This window comes from Crocuta crocuta, unplaced genomic scaffold (assembly GCF_008692635.1).
Source record: "Crocuta crocuta isolate KB4526 unplaced genomic scaffold, BGI_CrCroc_1.0 scaffold179, whole genome shotgun sequence".
Lineage (NCBI taxonomy): Eukaryota > Metazoa > Chordata > Mammalia > Carnivora > Hyaenidae > Crocuta > Crocuta crocuta.
In genome coordinates this window covers 16,043,015-16,058,284 of record NW_027551568.1, presented here as the reverse complement: position 1 = coordinate 16,058,284, position 15,270 = coordinate 16,043,015, and the positions used below count along the sequence as shown (strand labels likewise).

The following is a 15,270-nucleotide window of genomic DNA, read 5'->3' as shown; positions in this document are numbered from 1 at the left end:
AATCCTAAGCAGCAGACAGAGCTGCCTGTTTTCAAGGACAATATGTTACATTGTGTGTCAATCTAAAGTATTAGTTACTAAAAATTAAATTAGCAGGAAGAGCTACTCATAACCATCTTAGGGACATTGATTTGTTGTTCTTGATGTTTCTGTAGTGCTGGTAGAAAATTTAGTATCAAAGTATTAGGGAATTTTTCCATTTACACTGTTGAATTTCCTATGACTTATTCTGAACCCACATTGATAAAAATTTGTGGAAATCACTTCTATCCAGACATGTACAATATTATGACTAATGCATATTGACCATTTCAGTGGGCTTGTTGAGTTGGAAATCTGCATTTGTGTTCTTTAATAACTGCTGAGAATGTACAAACATCTTTTCTGCATTTGGAGATGCAGACCTGAGTTTAAATCCTTAACCTACTTGCTGAGGGATAGAGAAGTGACCTAAAAATCTCTGATATATTTACATTTTTGAGTATAAAATAGGGATCATACCTGGCTTACAAAATCATTGTAAGGATGAGTGATAACATATGTAAGATGCCTAGTACTCAGCCTAGCTTGTAGCAGGTGCAAAATAATTGGTTATCACAGTACAGATTTTTATATAAAGTCTGACATAAAGACCAGTGAGCATCAGGCACTCAACTACAGTTTACATTTATTTATTCAACCTATTTTTAATTGAGAAGTAACTATATGCCATACACTTAGGTAGTGGGAATAAAGCAGTAAAACCAGAAAACCCATGCCGTCAAGGAATTTACTATCCAGTGGAGACAGGCAGGCAATAAACTTATAACTAAAATACATTGTATATTAACAGTGACAGGCACTGTGGATAGGGCTACAAACGTGCTGCTGTACATGGGAAGTCAACGTTTATGTCAATTGTCCTGGTATCGTTATTATAATGTCCCCGTTTTATTTTCAGTGGTGTTTCCAGATGTGACAATAGATTTTTATGATTAACTGTAATAGTTATCTAGGGCCCATAACCAAAGACTGGGTGGCTTAAGCCACAGAAATTCATTTTCTCATAGCTCTGGAGGCTAGAAGTTCAAGATCAAGGTATCAACAACAGCTTGGTTTCTCCCAAGGTCTCTCTCCTGGGCTTTCGGATGAATGCCTCCTCCCTATGTCCTCACATGGCCTTTCCTCTGTGCTCAGTGCATCCCTGAAGTCTCTTCCTTTTCTTATAAGGACACCAGTCAGACTGGGTTAGGGCCCACCCTAATGACCTCATTTTAACTTAATTCTCTCTTTCAAGGCTCTGTCTCTAATACATTCACATTCTGAGATACTGGGAGTTATGTCCTCAACATCTGAATTTGTGGGGGGAAACAAATCAGCCCATGTATTAAACCACTCTATGGTGTAAAGTAAAGCAGGAGAGAGGAATAGGGATTGGTTAGGTGACAGTTCAGGTTTCAATAAAATGGCCAAGGAGGTCTCACTGTGTTGGCTATATTGGAGTAAAGACTTGGAGGTGAGGGAGTGATCTTGAAGATATCTGAGATGAGATATTTCAGGAGCAGAGACCAGTCAGTGGTAAGTTCAGAATGAGAACAGTGAAATAAAAGATAAGACAGACGGTCAAACTTTGGTGGAAGGACTGTGCGGACTTTGGAGGCCATTGTCAGGAGTCTGGCTACTGGTCTTGGCGATATGGAAAGTCATGTGATATTCAATAGATATATGATTAATTAACTTGAGATAAAGAAGCAGAGATCCTTACTTCTAGTTTAGTTCTTTGTGAATGCTTATCGTCAACAGAGATTCACCATAACCCTAACTGCAGAATATAGAACATGTCATCTCCAAGTGGGAGAAATCCACTTAATCGTGGCGTGTCATAAATTAATTCACCTAGAATAAATATGCTTAGTGGAAAGCTGCAAAAACATCTCAGTACTATCAAGAAGGTATCATAAGGACAGCACCATGTCTTAGATTTTGAAGAACTCCATATCCAAAGAAGTGTTCTACTCTAAGTAGAGGACGACCATGTGGCCATGATACCATTTGATTTTTTCTGATATTCTTGAAGATTTGTTAATTGACTTCTGTATTAGTTTCTTTTGACTTCTGTAATTAACTACTACAAATAATGAAGACACCTGGGTGGCTCAGTCATTAAACCTCTGACTTCAGCTAAGGTCATGATCTCATAGTTCGTGAGTTTAAGTCCCACATTGGGTGAGCTTGAGCTTGAGCCCCACTTCAGGTAAAACACAAGCCCTGGGTGAGCCCCTCTTCTCTCTCTCTCTCTCTCTCTCTCTCTCTCTCACTTGTGCCCTCTACCTCTCTCTCAAAAAAAAAATTACAATAAATAACAAAAATGTCTTCTCTCACAGTTTAGGAAAACAAAAGTCTGAAATTAAGGTGTAGCAAATGTGGTTTCTCCCGGAGCTCCTGAGGAAGAATCTATTTCATGCCTATCTTTTAGTTCATGGTGGTTGATGGCAATCACTAGCCTTCCTTGGCTTGTAGCTGCATTAACCCAATCTTTGCCCCCCTCTTCATATAGCCTCTTTCATATGCCCCATTTGAGTTATCTGATTCACTTGATCAGAAGTGATCAGGCATAGCTAATTTTTTAAGCCACTCTGGTGGTTCTAATGAGTAGCCAGGGCCAATTAATTGGTCTTCATAAAATTGTAAACACCTGAGCTTTAATGCATATCGTATCTGATTATCATGCCAAGTGCCTAACATAGGGTCTGCCTTATAATATATTCAATAAATATCTATTGGTTGGATGAATGAACAAATAATTTTATGGAATAAATGCAGTTTTGAAAGAAGATTAAATACAGTGACCCAGAAGAATAGGAAAGTAGGTTTCACATTGGAAGTTATAATGAATTATATGTTTTTTTCTTCTAGAATTTGAAAGCTTTTGAAGAACCAATTACTTCATCCATCCCCTAACTTCCTTGAGATTAGTGTCACATATTGTTAGCCCCATTTTTCAGATGAAGAAATTGGATCTCCTAGTGCAGCTTTCTCTTCAACTACATTATTATTTTTTAATACCACAAGGAATTTGATAGATGTCCTACAGCAAATAGAATTAGAGGAAGCATTTCTAGTAAAGGAAGATAGGTCACCAAGTTTTCGGTCCTATATTCAAGATGGGATGATTTAAGAAGCCTAACTGAGGGCACGGGGAAGGAAATAAAAAATGTTCCACAAAGTGAAACAGATATGCTATAGCTGAAGGTTATACAGTTAGACCAATAAGTGAAGTAGTCCAAAGATTTATTAGAGCCATTATTAGTGTAGTAAAGAGGTCAGAATGTCGGACTCAGATTCAGACAGATGGATGTGTGCTCACACCCTGGGCCTGCCACTGAAATCTTCACGCACCTCCCTACCATTCACTCTCTTGGCTGTCATTTGGCTATCGTATTATTGTATTATCTGCCACGTGGAGTTCTTGTGGAGGTTAAATGATACAATGCCTATAAAGTGCTTGGCACATAGCAAGTCCTTCTTGTTGTGTTAGAACACTGCATTTTAGGCATCACTTATCTCCTTCTTTGCTAAGGGCAAGATCACGTTCAAGTGAAATTTAGAGAACTTTCCTGTTTTATTGTTAATCCTGGCATCATTCTTCTCATGATGCAGGTGAGACCAAAGAGGCTCAGTGAGGTTAGGTTACTGATCCTAAGCCTCAGAAACAAAAGTGGCAGGGCTTAGAATCAAACTAGTTTTTTCAGATTCCAAAGCGGTAAGTCTTTCCACTACAAATGTTACAATTAATTTGTCCCAAGTTGTTTACATTTTTTATGTTGGCAAGAATACTTAACACGAGATCTACCCCTTAGCAAATCACTAAACGCACACTGCCGTATTGTAACCAGAGACACTGTGTCACACGGCACGTCTCCAGAAGTTACTCCTTTAGCACAACTGAAACTTTATACCTATCGAAAATCTCCGTTTCCACCTTCTCCTGGCTGCTGGCAACCACCGTTCTTCTTTCAGCTTTGAATCTGACTATTTTATAGACAGAAATCATGCAGTATTTGTCCTTCTGTGACAAGCTTGTTTCACTTAGCCTGATGTCCTCAAGGTTTCTCCATGTTGTCATAAATGACAGTATTTTCTTCTGTCTGAAAGCTGAAAAATACTATGCAATATTACAATAAGATTGCATTGTATACACAAAATTTCATTTTAGATCCCTGTTTCATTTTTCCTGCTAATTATAGCTATTTTAAAAATACGATTTTTAAAACGAAGTTGCATATTTACATTGTTTACTGTGTAATGAAGTGGCCATTTTGTCAATAACTGCACATTATTCAACAGGAACAGACCTCACTGGTTGTTGCTAATATAATTTGTCATCTTAAATTGGAACACATTGGACATGAAGAGGGGTTGCTAACAGATGGGATGTTAGGACCATTGTCATAAATTGGCACTGTTCTGAGCAAACCCTCCTTATAGAGAATTCCAGATCATTTCCCAATGCCCACACAAAAGATCTCACCGTATAAGCAGTTTTGGTAATTTGTGCAGAGGAACAAAGGAAAATTGGGTCTCAGTGGTGAATTTTAAAGGAACCCAAAGGAAACTGACACCGTTTCCATGTTGTTGTTCTCTGCTAGTATTCTCTGACTAGTTCTGCCGAGAGAGTGGGGCAGTCATGTGGACAGCCATAAGCACTTATTACTGGTTTAGGAAACACCACAGCTCAGAGCACATGCGTGGCTCAGTCAGTTAAGCACCTGACTCTTGATCTTTACTCGGGTCATGATCTCATGTGTGGTGAGATGGAGCCCAGTGTCAGGCTGTGCTTGCTCGGGATTCTCTCTCTCTCTTTTCTCTCTGTTCTTCCCCGGCTCTCTCTCTTTTTCTCAAAATAAATAAACTTAAAAAGAAAAGAAAGCATTGTAGCTCTTGACCATCCAGTTGTTTACCAATATTTGACTAACAATAATGTACAATAATTATCCTGTCTGAGCTAAAGCTTTCTCTAAATGTTTCATGAGGCATGCAGTTGACACAAAGGTAAAGATTCAATGGGACCCTGCCTTGACTGGGAGACAGACTGAGTCAGAAGCAGAGAGACAGACAGAGATAGAGCAGAGAAAGATAAAGGAGATGCAATTAGAGACATTGAAGGATGAAGAGAGAGTAACCTGGAGATAGAGAAGCACAGAGATAGAGAGTGAGAGGGAGACAGAGAGGTTAAGAAAGTGACCAAAGCTAAGGAAGAGAAAGAGAGAGAGAGCTCGGGAAAACAGAAGCAGAGAGAGACACAGGAGAGACCCCAAAAAGCTGACAGATTGGCATTCATTTTATGAGAAACAGGTGTCTTTAAGTAGCAGCTCTAAATAGAGTCAAATTTACTCTATTTGCATTTAGATTCTGTATGTTATTTCCAGCAAGTTCAGGCATCTTCTAGCATCCTTCTTCTGGATTAACTGATAGATAAAAGTAACTCTGTTACAGTCATGGGGAAAAAACAAAACAACAGGTCCATTAAGAAGGTCAGTGCTCTGCTTCCAAAAGTCATAAAGTTTTAAATTAAATGTAGATATTTCCTCCTTATTTTCAGTCATTAACCTTGCTGCTGCCCTTCTTAAAGGTGAACAATTACATTCGGGGCTGACTGTGGGATCAGGAATAATCGGTATGGATGGCAGCAATTTTCAGTAAGACTTATCACCAGAGCATGAACCCCAAATTATCTGGGCCCTGCTTTTTCAGGAATAAACTTGGACACATACAAAATGAACTGTGTGCATGTGTATTCATGAGCTGCTTTAAAAATAACTTATTTAAAAATAGTTTATTTAAAAAAATAAGCACACTGGCAGAATAGTTCACAGTTGCAGCTCGTCAAGAATATAGTCCCCAGCCTCAACATCCAGTCACTGGTCATACATTGGCTTGTCACTGATTCAGAGGAGGGAGACACAGATGGGATCACAGTACCACTGGGACTCCTAGGGTCGTAGCCCTTGATTCCTGGGAAGACACCATGTCTATGGAAACACCGTTAGCTATTTTCCTTCAGCCAACATCCACAGGCTAAGGATCTAGGAAGGAAAATATTGTCCATCACTCAAAAGCACAAGATAGAAGCCGAACAGGGCCATGAATTATGGAGTAGGAACCTTTATTCCGGTGCAAAGCCACAGAAAATATTCATTTTTGTTACAGAAAGCAGAAAGATAAGCATAATTCTCATTGTGAAATTACCATCATCATTACTTGTTGAATTCATAATTCATGGGCCATCACTCACCGCTGAAACCTGACAGTTACATGTAGTGGTATTTTTTGTGGAACAGGAAAAGCAGTCAGTGAAAAATGACCACACTCCTGAAATCTGGAGGGTCACCAATATGGGGCAACCAGCATGATACTGGGCTGATTGATTTTCAGTAATGTCAAGCTTTGTAAGATGAAACCTTTCCCCCTGGGAATAATGAATGCGTTTTCATTCAGTTATATCACAGTTTGAAGTGGCCTATTTATTTGCACACTTACTTTTTATTCTTTCTGTATTACTTTGTTTCAGGATTTTTGAAGTGCTTGAACTCCAGTTGGGTCTAATTTCTCAGTGCAAGGATTAGGGAGTTGACTTAATTTTGATTTCTTTTTTTTTTTTTTTATGTTTTATTTATTTCTAGGAGAGAGAGAGAGAGAGACAGCGTGAGCAGGGGAGGGTCAGAGAGAGAGGGAGTCACAGACTGAAACAGGCTCCAGGCTCTGAGCTGGCAGTCAGCACAGAGCCCGACGCGGGGCTCGAACCCACGAACCGCGAGATCATGACCTAAGCGAAAATCGGACGCTTAACCAACTAAGCCACCCAGGCGCCCCAACTTAATTTTGATTTCTAAGGCAATGAATTTATGAATAGATCATGGGACTCAGAGGTTTATATAAGCAATTAATTCAAGCTATTAATCTGTCCATTGTAGGTGCCTATAAGTATTAATTGAATAAATTAATGAATAAAATTAATCACTCAACAAATATATATTAGTGCCTAATATGTGTAATACATTACTAGTTACCGATAATGCTAGTAATCAAAACAGAGGAAGAAATGTTCTCATCTCATTATATATGTTTGCTCAACTATCACTCCACTGAACCCTTCCTTGGCCCCCACATCGAAAAGTACTAGGTTTTCGCAACCACCTCCCACCCCATTCACCAACAGAACTCTCTGCTTTCTATCTGACAAACTTTATATTTTGCTATTTATTTTTGTTTATTATTTTTCCCTGACCATAATGTAGGATGAAAAATGTGGGAATTTTTGTCTGTTTTATTCACTACATTATCCCCAGCACCCAGAACAGTGTCTGGCACATTGTAGGCACTCAATACATGATTTCTGAATAAATGAATTAATGAATGAACAGAATTCTCTCTTCAGTGCATTTGAGATTTAGTGAAAGAAACTGACAAATGAATCATGCAATGCAAGAGGTGTTACAATTGATGTAGACGGTTAGACTCTGGAGAGCAGGGACTTCTTCTTGTATCCACAGATATATATCCACAGATCTACAGTAAGCATTACTTAAATGTTTATAACATAAGTGCCATGATAAATGCTTTTTAAATAAATGAATAAATATTTATGTGATGTAAGGTTTTTAATCTATCAAAGAGTGTTTATGGTGACAAAATGTCTTGCATACTAAGGCTCTCTGCTGGATGACCTACCTTCACCCTTATTTTACTTTTAGTGCTATCGACTGGGGAATGTGGTCAGAATTGTCCTTAGCAGAGTCCCTTCATACACAGATGTTCATTTAGAGTGTGGGGAAGAGACTTCCCACACTGTGAGGAAATACACCATGCAGATTTTAAGTGATCTGCTAAGTATAGACATGCAACTAATCTGTTTGAGACCATCATATAACATATATAGTCTGCTTTATGCTTTCAGCAGATATTGATTAAACACTTTTTATATAACAAGCATTATGCAAAGTAATTAGGATATAATAGTAGATAAGACGGACTTGGTTTCTGATTTCATGATATGGTTGAATATATTCCGATATGATATTTTGATCTCTATGCTTTTTGATTCCTCTGTCCCTGACTTCTTTGGGGTTAACTGAATATTTTTGGTATTCCATTTTAATTCCTCAATTGGCTTTTTAACTGCACTTCCTTTTACTATTATTTGCTTGTTTCCCTAGCATCTAGAGATGTAATATGTCTCCCTTACTTCATCAGACTACTTAGCATTAATATTGTACCACTCAGTGTAAAATGTACTATCAGTAAAAATTTCATTTACCTTCCCCTATCTCTCATGCTATTGTCAGAAATTTTATATCAACATATGTAATTAACTCCACAATACTTATTTGTGTTTTGAACAAAGGAAATAAGAGGAAATAAGACAATATTTTATACTTATTCACATATTTTCAGTTTTTTCCCTTTATTTTGCTCTTTACTTACTTCTACCTGTAGATCTTCATACCATGTCATTTCCTTTAAGCCTGAAGAAATTCCTTCAGTACTTCTGGTAATGCAGTTCTGGTAGCTATGATTTTTATCCTCTTTAGTTTATCTGAAAATACCTTTATTTCACTGTCCTTTTAAAAAAATTATTTTCACTGAATATAGAATTCTCAGTTGAAAGTCCTTGTATGCCCTCAGCACTTATTACATTGTTTTCTGGCTTTTATTGTTTCTGATGAAAAAACATTCTCATATATTATTGTACCTGTGTATGTAATATGTCTTTTTCTAGGTTTGAGAGGTTTTTTAAAGTTTTTTTTCTTTTCTTTTCTTTTCTTTTTTTTTTACCCATTTGACTATGGTATGCCTATGCATGATTCACCTTGTATTTATCTTGATTGTGGTTCAATAAGTTTCTTGGATCTGTACATTGTAACTAAATTTGGAATATTTGAGCCACTCTTTTTCAAACTCCTTTCTCCTGTTTCCTCTGGTTTTTGGATTTTTTTCATGTCACAGTACTTGATATCTTCTTACAAGTTACTAATAACTTATTTAGTTTTTAATCCTTTTTATCTTATTCAAGCTCATAAATCTTTCTTCACTTGTCCCCCATCTGATGTGAAGTCCATCTAAAGAAGTTTTTATATTTTACTTCTCAGATTTAGAATCTTCTTTTAGTTCCTTTTCATAGTTTTAATGTCACTGCCAAAATTTTTCAACTGTTTACTTATTATGACCATCTTTTTTGTTAATGTCATTTTCTATGAATTTTGACATCTGTGTCATCCTAGTGTCTATTTCTACTGATTGTTTTTCTTAAAATCTTGATCATGAGTCACATTCTTCTGCTCCTTTACATGTTTGTTCATTTTTGGTAGCATGATGGGCATTATTACAATACATTGTAAGGAGTTTGGATTTTGTCATGCATGTTCTTTAAAGTGTGTCAAGTATTTTCTGGAAGGCACATAGTTCCTAGCACTTCCTTTTGGATTTGCCAACCTTAGTTCTATTATTTGTTAGGATAGGTCAATTTTCGTTTTGTATGTAGTCATGGGGTGTGGCCTTTATGCTGGGAAATGACCCTTATTGCAAACACATCGCCTCTGAGCTCTCCAGTCAATACCTGTGGTGCTTCATGCAGCAATGTGCTTTATTCCTTCCTGCCTTCCTTGCCATTTTCTCTTTTACTTTTTATTTTTCTTTCTTTCTTTTCTTTTCTTTTTTTTTTAATGTTTTATTTATTTCTAGGAGAGAGAGAGAGAGACAGCATCAGCAGGGGAGGGTCAGAGAGAGAGGGAGTGACAGACTCTGAAACAGGCTCCAAGCTCCGAGCTGGGAGTCAGCACAGAGCCCGACGCGGGGCTCAAACCCACAAAGTGTGAGATCATGACCTAAGCGAAAGTCGGACGCTTAACCGACTAAGCCACCCAGGCGCCCCTTTTCTTTTTTTTTTTTTTAAATGAGGTCAGAACTTCAACATCTCCTGGCACGATGTGACTTCCGGTATTTCCATTCAATTCTCAGCCATTCAACAACTTCTGCCTCCTAAGTGTGTGGCGCCTGATCCTGAGCATGCACCACTCAGCCCTCGATTCGTGACTGTATTAGTCAGGCTTCTCCAGAGAAACAGAACCAATTGCAAATAGATAGATAGGTAGATAGATAGATATACAAAGAAAGAGATTTACTATGAAAGAATGGCTCACACAATTATGGAGTTTGAGAAGTCCCTGAATCTGCCATCTGCAAGCTAGAGGCCCAGGAAGGTTGGTGGTTTGGTTCCAGTCCAGACCCAAAGGCCTGAGAACCAGGGGCCCCAATGTCTAGGGGCAGGGAAAGAGGGACGTTCCAATGGAGTCAGAGAACAAATTCACCCTTCCTCTGCCTTTTGTTCTGTTCAAGTCCTCATCTTATTGGATGATGATCACTAGCATTAGTAAAGGTGATTTTCTTCTCTCAGTCTATCAGTTCAAATGCTAATTTCTTCCAGAAACATCCTCACAGACACACTCAAAAATGATGTTTTACCAGCTATAGAGGCATCTCTTGGCTCAGCCAAGTTGAACATAAAATGAATCATCATAATGACTCACATTTAATCTTCACACAAATCCTCCCCTCTGCCACATATCAGGGTCTCTCTTTTCCTATGCCCTCTCCTGTATTCCAGTCCCTTTGGGAGTCCAAAATTCTGATGTCTGCCATCTCATCTCAGTAAGCATGATCTCCACTTCTCTGAACTATGGAAAGGGCATGCCACTTGGAAGAGGGAGGCAAGGCTTTTGTGGAACTCAACTCTTGGATTTCTTTTCTCTCTTGCACTACAGTTATACATTGCTTGTTTTGCAGTACATAAAACAGTTGCCTCATGTGGCTTGACTAGTATTATGGCTGCTTATGGTGGGATAACACATTCAGCAACATTTACTCTCTAATGGTGGAAGTAGACATCTTCAGTCTTACACTGCAGTAAGGAGGACATTTGTCAAATATATAACTGTGCCATCAATTGTTTTAATTGTATTCATGAGAATGCCATGAAGTAGAAATATAGGAAACTCTAGAAGCATGTAACAGAGCTGTTTATAATGTAATTTTGTGTGTCATGTAGGGTTTTTCAGAAAGTAATTATTGAACTGAAATCTCAAAGCCACAAGGAGGTAAAACAAAAGTTCAGTTAGAGGTAATAGCACCTGAAAAGGACCTGTGGTAGGAGAGAATATTATGTAACCAAAGAACTGAAAAAAAAATAGTATCTAACATCTATTGAAAATATATTATGAACAATCACTATGTTAAATGCTTTATATATTATATCATTAGATTCTAACAAATTTATGAGGTAGATACTAATACTAATCTATTCTGTTGATGAGGAAACTGAGATTCAGAGAGATTCAGTAACCTTATCCAATGCCATAAAACACTGAGATCTGAATCCAGGCTGTTTTACTACAGTGCTTGAACATTTAACCATTACACTTTAAGGGAAAAAGAGCAGAATGATCTGTAGCAGAGAAGGGGTGGAGGTAGAGGAAGTTTTATGATGTCTACATCCTGACTTACAGAAGCTAATGTTCTCATTGAGAAGAAAACACTATAAAAACAAGGTGGATTAAGGAGTACACATGTGATGAGCACTGGGTGATACATGGAATTGTTGAATCACTATAGTGTACTCCTGAAATTAATATAACACTGTATGTTTACTCTACTGGAAATTAAATTAAATTAAAATATTTGTTTTCCACATATTTTGGTAAATTTTATATAATTTTTAACATTTAAGATAAATCATTTTCCTATTTATTTTGAAAGGAAAAGACCTTAAAGAGTTTGAATAGTGTCTGTAGTCAAATAAAAGTTGATTTATCCATCTAGTCTGTAATCAAATAAAAGTTGATTTATCCATCTACCAGGGGAAAAGAAATAAGTTACAAACTATATACAATTTCTACTTAAATATACTTCAAAAAGGGATCTTTAAACTGTGTTTTTACAAACAGGGTCCTTTAGTATAAATCCTTTTGTTTCACCAAGAAAATACAGAAACCCAAAGAAGTTTAATAATCTGTCTAAGGTCACTCAACTGGAAATAGTAAAACAGGTACTATAGTCTGGGACGTCTGACTCCTGTTTAGAAACAGCAACCCATCTACCTTGTAGCCTGAAGAGCATTTCAAAAGATATTCCAAGGAAGAATGTCATTAATTCACACATTGGGATGGAGTCAGGGAGTGCCCATTTATAGTTGTGAATGTTTGGAAAGCAGGAAGCTCTCTCCCTACACCCAGACCTGAGGGTCAAGCAGCAGTCACAGAGTGATCTTGGCAGATATCAGAATCTAAGGGAAAGGAGGGAAATCAAGCAACTGGCAAATATTTCTTGAGTGTTTGCCATGTGCCAATTTCAGGGATGATTGTGGAGTTTGGCTGGACATCAAGAAATCAAACTTGAAATATAGGAGCTGGGTAAGAGGTAAAACTACAGTCTCTCTCTTACTGCCGATAACTGGTAGAACATTTTGTTTCTAATTCCTTATCATAATAGGGTCTCACTCTATAACAGGATGTGATACCCAGAACAGTAGAGGGCCAGCATAGGAAAAACAGAGAAGATGGAACAGAGGATGGAAAAGTCCTTTCTTTCAGGAAGGTTGAAGAAATAACAGGGAGAGTTTACTGGAAGCAAGTGTGTTTAAAATGAGTTTTAAAGGCTGCATGGGCCTATTGAAGTTGAAGATTGGTGAAGGGCCACTGGACTGCATGTATGATAGCAAGGGGTGTTTGAAATGGCACATAAAGGAGAAACCAAATGTCCTACTTGGGACGCTAAAATAAAGCAAAATCCTAATGTCCCAGGAAGGAAGAAGCCACCTAAAAAGTCGTTTTATGTAAATAAGATTTATTTTATAAGTTTAAAAGCTTACTTAGATACTAATCAAGGAAATGAAATTGGGTCTTGTTTTGGTATTGAAAGTAAATTTATTCACTCTTTTGTCAGACATTTATTGATCTCCTCTTACATGCAAGGCCATCAATTAGCACTTGAGATATCAAGTAAACATTTCACACCATATAAGTGTCAAGGGCAGAGGAAAGAATTGTTTTGTGAGTTCCAACAAAGGCAAGAAGAACAACCTACCTATTAGTTGATGGTCAAGAGCAAGAGGGTGGTGGAAAATCCTACCAAGGAGAGAGGCAGAGCTGGTGTGTGAAGGGACTGGGGTCCATGGTAGGAAGTGTGATTTACTCCGAATGATAACGTGAAAGCTTTAGAAGGCTGATAAGAAGAGAAATGATATGATTTATGTATCTATTGCTTCACTGTCACCCACACACACAAAAGATCTATCAGTTTTTTACCCAGTGCCCACTGATGATGGAGTGGAACATCCCCAAAGGGAAATAAATTAGTAGACTTGTGGTCAGAACTCTATAATTCCATTGGAAGACAGTCTAACCTAGATTTAAATGGTCTTGTTTTGCTTTATGTTCAACACCATCTAAACTAATTTGGAGGAGGGACAATATATATGCATCAACATGCAAATTCAGGCTCTGGGCACTCAGAGTGGGCAAGCTAATGCTGAGCTGGGCAGCTGTGGCTCCTGACAGCCATAGTTGTTCCAAACATTTACCAACTTGACCACCCAAGTGCTGTAGATTTTCCTTTATTCCCCCCAACCATCTAAAGTCACAGCCACTGCTCAGTCTGCTCCTGGGTTAGCATTTTGTGAACACTCTCTGCTTCTTTTGGAATTACTCTGCTTGAGTAATTCCATCCATTAGTGTCCACATGTGAAAAACGTGAAGGACTGTTGTGTCTCTGGGCATGTCAGCTTATGGTAATGACGCGTATCAAGGACATCTATTTTCTCACTTTCAGGGAAGGCAAAGGTACTAACACATGATTGCAGTGTGAATGATTTATGCAGAGCATCTATCTCCTCTGTAATCAAAGGTGGGGAGCGGTGAAAACAGAAAATTGTCACGCGCTGGCCCTTAACTGGTTTGCATGTAGAAATTTCAATCCAGTTAACTCTTTCCGTGCTTTTCCCAATCTAAGGCCAAAAAAAGAAAAAAAAAAAGCCAGCAAATTTTCCTTTTACTACTGGGAAGACATAGTCTTGAGATTCTATTCCCACTTGCTAATGCAACATACACTTCAATGTAGCAGAAAAGTATTGGAAAGAAAACTTAAAAAATGACAACAGAGGGGAAAAAAAGGATTTTTTTTTTCCTTCTGGGGTCCCAACCCACCACCCCTGATTGCCTGAGCGGATGTCTGCGTCCTTCCCTGCCTGCCCAGCCTCCCGTGACAAGCCGTGCGGCGTGCCCGTTTCCCTCTGCACAGTGTTAACAGAACCGATCGCCTATGTTCTAGGTTTCCTCTACGCCCAGAACAGCACCAAGCGCAGCATTAAAGAGCGACTCCTGAAGCTCTTGCCCTGCTCAGCTGCCAAAACGTCGTCTCCTGCTGTTCAAAGCAAGTTTGTTTGTTTGTTTTCTCCCCCTCCAAACTGTTTGTTGCCTTCATGTAGGTCTGCATGCACCGCAGTTCTCTGCTTCTAAAGAGAGAAAAAAAAAATCAATGTGTTATACTATGCAAAACCAAGTCTATTGATGTACTCTCGTTTACCCAAACACCCAGGGGGACTTTTGTGCAATCATGAGGTGCTTTCCCCCTGCAAGACTGACAGCAGCACAGTGTTAGTGACAAGATCCTGGGCTTCAAAACATTTGGAAATTTGTGTTTGATCGGAGAGTGGGAGTCGACTCAGTTCTTGGGATTCCTATCACCTGACTTGTTGACAGAGCACACCTGAACCTGCATTACCTTGTAGACTTCCTGTGCACATGTATGGATTTGGTGTGTCATTGAGATAATGCCAAACTTCAAAAATATCACTAAGTTAGAAAAACCACAACACAGTGGAAACCCTTGACACAGACACAAGTTTTTTTTTTGGTCCACTCTCTGTGTCAGTCAGGATTCTGACAAAAAACAGAAACAATATATACCACGCATACACACATGCATACATGTACATATATGTACACATATACATACATAGACACATATACACAAAATGAATATAGAAGTGTTTATTAAAATTATTCTTTATTTTTGAGAGAGAGAGCACTCGCACACGTGCACACACACACACACACACAAACACATACACGAGTAACTGGGGGAGGGGCAGAGAGAGACACACACACACAGAATGTGAAAGAGGCTCCAGGCTCCAAGCTGTCAGCACAGAGCCTGACGCAGATCTCAAACTCATGAATT

At 38.4% G+C, this 15,270-nt stretch overlaps 1 protein-coding gene across 2 annotated transcripts in view; it reads left to right on the top strand.

Annotated features, from left to right (window-relative positions):
• KCNIP4 (potassium voltage-gated channel interacting protein 4) overlaps positions 1-15,270 on the top strand; it is a 1,146,137-nt gene that overhangs the window by 1,006,112 nt on the left and 124,755 nt on the right. The window contains exon 2 of one of the 2 annotated variants that reach the window (XM_077750421.1): positions 14,359-14,460. The exons of the other annotated variant lie outside the window; for it this stretch is intronic. Within the exon in view, the coding sequence (XP_077606547.1) occupies positions 14,359-14,460 (102 nt within the window). The remainder of the gene's footprint in view (positions 1-14,358; positions 14,461-15,270) is intronic. 2 annotated transcript variants of the gene reach the window in all.